This window comes from Rhagoletis pomonella, unplaced genomic scaffold (genome assembly GCF_013731165.1).
Source record: "Rhagoletis pomonella isolate Grant_MI unplaced genomic scaffold, Rhpom_1.0 Rhpom_scaffold_00004, whole genome shotgun sequence".
Lineage (NCBI taxonomy): Eukaryota > Metazoa > Arthropoda > Insecta > Diptera > Tephritidae > Rhagoletis > Rhagoletis pomonella.
The window spans coordinates 21,088,339-21,094,607 of record NW_023458558.1 but is presented as its reverse complement, the minus strand read 5'-3'; the positions used below and the strand labels follow the sequence as shown (position 1 = coordinate 21,094,607).

Genomic DNA, 6,269 nt, shown 5'->3' with positions numbered 1-6,269 from the left:
ACAATTTTGCCCAGTTTGCTTTGAATATGCTGGCAAGGCTATTTCGGTTAACTACAGGGGTATGGTAAACTATTTTTTGTGAACGGAAATTGAAGACGTGGACATGGACGTTCTTTGGTTTCAGCAGGATGGCGCGCCATGTCACACAGCCCATGGCACAATCGATCTTTTGCGCGCCAAATTTGATAATCGTGTCATCAGCAGTATCGACGATTAGGCGAATAATCCATTAATGATTCAGGTCCTTAAGGCCAATATCGAGCAAGCCATTCGAGAGATGAAGACTTGGATTTTTTTTTAATAAAAAAAAAAAAATTTTAAATGGAGGAAGCCATATAGCATAAAAGAGGGGTATAGGTTTATTCCTTCATCTTGGCACGAACACCTGAGTTTGATCGGCATATACATATGATATTCTCCAGCGGAACACTTCTTGTGCCCTGTTAAGATTAGAATAGAGGTTTTTTGGCAGCGTTGACTTGAGAGACCTGAAAGAAACCTGAGCACTTTCAACACCAAGTAATTTGGCCTAATTTATTCGCACACCGTGCAGATTTGAAAGGGTTTGGGGAACAGTCCCGCTAAGTAATACTCAATCGTAGTTCGACGGAAGTAAGGAAATTGAGCTTGGGATATCCAAAAGGCAAGTCCAATACTTTGGAGGTTAAAGTAGGTGCCAGTCAGTGGCGGACCCACGGGGGGTGTTTTAATGCATAGAAGCCATATTATACATACATATGCGCCATATTAAAACACCCCTCCCCCGTGAGACGTAGTTTAATCCCCGAACCCCCCCACTGGGGTTGCTCGGATCAAGAATCGGAAACTAAATCGAACCTAAGTCCCACCAGGTTGAAGTACGAACCTCTAACCACTTGGTCACCGTGACCAAAGACAATACATAGAATGCACGTATTAATCTATGTACAAATATGTATGTACATACAAAAGTAGTATATTGGATACTAACAGCAATAATTGCACTCATAAATCACTTGAGGTAGAAAAGATGCTCGCCAACAGCCAATCAACTGGCAACACCATCACTACCACCACGAACGGCACAAGCGCCACAAACCATAGCCACGCAAGCAAAGATGCCAGAGACGCTGTGCGGCGCATGAGCGCTACAGCGAATCAACGAATCAGCTACTGAGTTGAGAAAGCACTCAAAGTGGGGCCAGTGTAGTGCGAGATGCTATTGTAGCCTGATACAAACGAGTGCTGGGCATTGCATAAAAATAGAACATTTTACGCTATTTACCATATAACTTAAGGGTCACTCGGTGGAAAACACTCGAGTGCCACATAATCGAGACGCCGAGTGGCGGCAGTGCCAACAGTGGTTGCGAACGACCTAGTGAGTGCTGCTGACTAGCAAGTGTGATCGAATTATTTAAAATCGAACTGTGCGTGGTGAGTTTATTCAATGGTGTCGCATACGTAGACGTTAACGGACGTGTCAAAGGTCGGGAAGTAGAAGATAAGTGACTTGTAGAAAATAACCGAAAAGTGTTTAATCAGAATAAACCGTAAAATAAAACAGTTAGAAAAGTGAAATTGAGCCAAAGTACCTATAAACAAAGCGAAAAATTTGGTGAATGAAAAATTGCAATGTTGGCCAATTTGGAGAACAGTGGCAGTGGTAGTGCATTGGTGGGTCTCAGCAAGGCAGCACTCACAACACCATTTTCAATAAATGACATTTTAACGCGCAATAATAGCGGACTAAATGCAGCGCAACAACAACAAATTAGACAGCGCATTTCCGATACCGATGAAATGGCGCTGAGCGCGGGGGCAGCAGCGGCCACCGAAGCGCGGCAAAATAAGGGGCGCGAAGTGAAAACAGATTTGAAAATTTCCGCTTCTTGTTGTCACATTGCCGCTGCCGAAACCAATGGCTACAAATTAGGCGCCGCTTTAGAAAATACCTCCTCGCGTAATTCGTCGAACAATCCCAGTCCCATTTGTGAGATGCGCGCAGCAGTTGCGAAATTTTCCGCTCAAACATCAATGGAACGTAGAAGCGGCGTCGGTGGTGGTGTCAGTGGCGGAACGCGTGTTGTTAGTAGTGGTAGTGAAAATACCGATTATATGCCCTACTACCTGGCGACGTTGGACAATAACAATCACAGTGATTATCATTTAGCGCGAAAGTTCGGCTATATTGGCGCTGGAAATTTGGTTGGCGGTCGCGATTGCCCCATTGACATGCGACGCTGTAGCAATAATGAATCAGGTGAGTTCGAGCGAAAAGTTTTAAAAGCATTTTAATGATAGTTTCGCATTAGCGCAAGCGGCGAAACACATTGTGTAATTGTATGTAGGGCGCTTTGTGCGCTAATGCAATGCGTCCAACTTTCCGAAACTAGCGCAAACAAATTTTCCATAGCGCTATTGTTATATAACTCTGTAAACATATGTGTGTAAGTAAAAGTATTACATAATTCTCTCTCTCTTCTCCTCTTCCCTTGTACAGATTCAGAGTCACCGCCTCCACCATTGATGTCGCTTTATGGTAGCGGCGCCTCGGCTAATGCCACCTCGAGCGCTTGTGGTGGCAACACATCGCCCTCACTGCACGATGCAGATAGCCTCAATGGCTCAATGAGCCGCAAGAAGCGTTCGCGCGCCGCTTTCAGTCACGCACAAGTTTTCGAATTGGAGCGACGCTTTGCGCAGCAGCGCTACCTCAGCGGTCCCGAACGCGCAGAAATGGCAAAGAGCTTGCGCTTGACCGAAACGCAAGTGAAGATTTGGTTCCAAAACCGTCGCTACAAAACGAAGCGCAAGCAAATTCAGCAGCATGAAGCGGCGCTGATGAGCGCTGCCACCAAGCGTGTGCCGGTGCAGGTGCTGGTGCGTGAAGATGGTAGTGGCGCGGCAGCTGCAGCAGCGGCAGCCGCTTACGCGCACATGTTGCCGACGCATGGCATTGACCCTGCGCTGTTGCACATATATCGTCATCAGGTAGGCGGCAACTTTTTTTTATATTAGAAACTTAAGTTACTTGAATGAAAAACTGTTTTTTTTTAACGATTTTTTTGTTTTTTTTATCAAAATGTCACTAACTAAAGATGCCCATTTGTTCTTCTGTGAATTGCAGCTACAAATGGCATACGGTGTGGGCGTTTCACTGCCTCAAGTACCGTTTCCCTATTTCTATACACAAGCAGCGAAAATGCCCCAACCCATTCCGCCACCCAGCCAGCCGGCGAATGTGCAGATTGCTGGCAACTTTAGTGCACAAGCAGCTGGAAGTTATAGTAACAGCAACAACAATAACAACAACTGTATTGATACTACGAAAAATGCATTGAACTTTGCTAAAATGGAGCATGGCATGCGTTATATTCATTGCTCGTCAGCCTCGTCGTCACCCACTCATATGAATGCCCATGGCAGCGGAGATGGCAGTAGTCCATCGAGATCGTGTTCCAGCCCGCCACCGCCCGGCAGTGTTGTGGCTGTTAGCGCTGTATTTACACCAGCAATGTCAGCGGGCGATGGTGAAAGCGGCGCCGAGACACATTCTGCCACTACAGAGGATTGCGATGAGAATGTGGAAATAGATTAAGTTCAAGGAGAAAGTAAAGAGATTTTTGATGCGAGTGTGGAATATCAAAGAGTTACACAAAAATTAGCAAATTGCCATTTTAATCAATAACAAAATTTGTGATAGCGAAAGTTTTAATCGGTTTAGTTGTGTATTTACATACAAATATGTTAATATGTAGATATGTATGTCAAAATGTAATTGCAAAGTGTTTAGTTTTAGTCAGTTGCTTAGTTTAGTGTGTATTAGACATAGCTACATGTGAAAAAAAAATTTCAAAAATAAAAACAGTTAAAAATATTTGAACAAAATCAGCTCGTTAAATATTTCATATATTCTGTGTGCACTCTTCGACTGTTCATAAATTCTTTGGCCGTGTTCAACAAATCGCGCCAGTAGTTTCTTTTTTGTGCCAACTGACACCAATTTGAAATGCCATCGCAGTGGGGGCCTCCCTCTTCCTCTGCTACCACCAGCGGGCTCCGAGTTGAATACTTTCAGAGCTGGAGCGTCGCACGGTGTACTTGTTTAGGGGTGTGAGTGTTCAAAAATCTATAACGTTTGTATGAGCTTAAATTTTTTCTCGAGGTTTTTTTTGTGTTGTGAAATTTAGAGCCGTATTCTTGTTTTCATACATTTTAAATTCAAAAATGTCTAATTCTCGATTCGTACAAAAACAAAAATCTGGCCTGTTAAATTGTCTATCGGTAGTCAAAACAAAAAATTTCCGTAGGCTCCAATTGTACCTTAAAATAAAAAAATAAAAAAATATTTGAAGTTCATAACTTTCGACGCAGTTTATTTCTGTTTGGCACGTAGAATATGGATTCACAGTCTTGTCCCTAAATTTCATATGGGAACATTCCGTCATCTTGGATGTAAGGTTTTTTTTTGGGCTTTTCGCGATTTGCAAGCCAATTTTGCATATTTCGTAAAAAAAGTTATATACAAAGTTGTAGAGAATATAATATCCCACATTTTTTGTAATTACGGCTTTTAAGAAAAAAAAGTTTGATTGTAAATAGCAAAAAGTGCGAAAAATTGGTACACTGCGATGGTTTTCGCCATTTTCTAACAATTTTTGTTGAAATTACTTGGCATATTTAAATGTGAAAGGTGTAGAGAATTTCATTCTCCGCTACTTTTATGCGGACATTTTTTTGGCGACGCGTAAACGTGCTGAACATAGCTACATATGTAAGGGAAGCGGCGTAAAATTCATTTCCCCTCCATCGCTGGGTAAAGTTTTTCGGCACGTTTTTGTCGCGTGGTTTTCTTGAGCCAGACACAGTGCTTATTTTCAGTAGAAATTGTTGAAAAATAATAAAAACCGTCCCAATGTACCAAATGGTTTATTTTAATTTTAATGGGATGTTCCACGTCAACCGGTACAGTACGATGGCCAGTTTTTTGGTTTAAGATTAAGGTCTTAAAACTTTCGCATAGATGTTCCTAATTGAAAACATTGTGGCCTTTTCAGAAATTCAACATGGCGTCTCAATTAGGCCGAAAATACTCTAAGAAAACCAGACTTTTCCATTTTTTAGCCAGGTGGATTCCTCGCCGAAAAAAACATTTGATATTTTGGCGTGTTACATTAAATTAAAAAATTCTGCCGACTTTATTTTCATTTAGAAAGTTAATCGCTGATTATTTTGTCGAATACTCTTTTTATTAAGTTGAAAGTAATACAAAGCAAGCGAAAAGAAGCAAATATAATGCAAAAAGTGGTGGTACTTAAATATAAACAACCCTTAATTTCATGTTGTGGTTTTTTTAATTTTCATTAATTTAAAGGTGTCTCAGGATTAACCCTAAACAGGGCCATTTCAAGTTGAAATAAAAAAAATGTCTTAGATTGCTTGGAGCGTGCTCGCGCTCTTTCCAGCTTCTTAACTCTCCGCGGGGTAAGTAAATTCGTTACGGCCAGAACATCGGCGTCCTCAAATGTGTCGTTATTCTCTTGAGCGCGGACCCCATGCGACCACTAACGTAGTAAATTTTTTTGTAAATTTAATTTTTATAAACGATAAAATAATACGTTTTTTACAATACACAAAAATTGGAAATATTAGCACAGTAAATTTTCTTTTCATAAATGAATATAATATTTCCAATTCTTGTGTATTGTAAAAAAACTTATTATTTTATGGTTTATTTTTTTTATTTATTGTATTGTAAGAGACTTATGTAAAAAACACATTGTAAACTGACCTTAAAAATAGTTTAAAATAATAAAATTTTCATTCAAACTTGAAGATCTTCGAAAACATATTTTTTGTTTGCATTGCAAAGATTTATGTTGATATCGGCAATAAAGTACAGTGTCAACTTGATTCTCGCTGCCAAGAGTTTAAGATTATCAATGCACTCCTTTGCAAGGTTGGATTTGAGGGCACTTGATGGCCGCTGGCTGCCTGAAAAAAAACTAAGAAAGCGCATTTAAAAACTTGTGGAGGTGCCAATGTTTCGCAGGTAGCACCTCAGCTTTAAAAAGCTGAGAGCCATCTGCCAATTGCAATAGAAGTTCATCGCCGGGCTCATAAAGTCCGCAATTACTCCATCTTGCATTCGTGATCCGTCTGTAGACCAGTATAAGAACATATCTGGGATCGGCGTGAGGGTGTTCCGTGAACAAAAAACAAACTAAAAGAAGCCGCAGTTTTCTAAGCAAACGATGGTCTACCAAACACCCAAAAATATAATAGAC

General features: G+C 40.9%; 1 protein-coding gene across 1 annotated transcript; it reads left to right on the top strand.

The window, feature by feature from the left end:
• Window positions 1-1,483: 1,483 nt before the first annotated feature.
• Window positions 1,484-3,732, top strand: LOC118738423 (homeobox protein bagpipe-like). The gene is made up of 3 exons (XM_036469357.1): window positions 1,484-2,242; window positions 2,483-2,973; window positions 3,110-3,732. Exons 1-3 carry the CDS (start codon window positions 1,615-1,617, stop codon window positions 3,578-3,580), a joined length of 1,590 nt encoding a protein of 529 aa, XP_036325250.1. The 5' UTR covers window positions 1,484-1,614; the 3' UTR covers window positions 3,581-3,732.
• Window positions 3,733-6,269: the final 2,537 nt, after the last annotated feature.

What these genes read in the sequence shown, in the direction of transcription:
- LOC118738423 (XM_036469357.1), top strand. Translation starts at nt 1,615, where the DNA reads ATGTTGGCCAATTTGGAGAACAGTGGCAGTGGTAGTGCATTGGTGGGT. An exon ending in CTGTAGCAATAATGAATCAG is followed by an intron (nt 2,243 to 2,482) that starts GTGAGTTCGAGC and finishes TCCCTTGTACAG; the next exon opens with ATTCAGAGTCACCGCCTCCA. An exon ending in TGCACATATATCGTCATCAG is followed by an intron (nt 2,974 to 3,109) that starts GTAGGCGGCAAC and finishes TGTGAATTGCAG; the next exon opens with CTACAAATGGCATACGGTGT.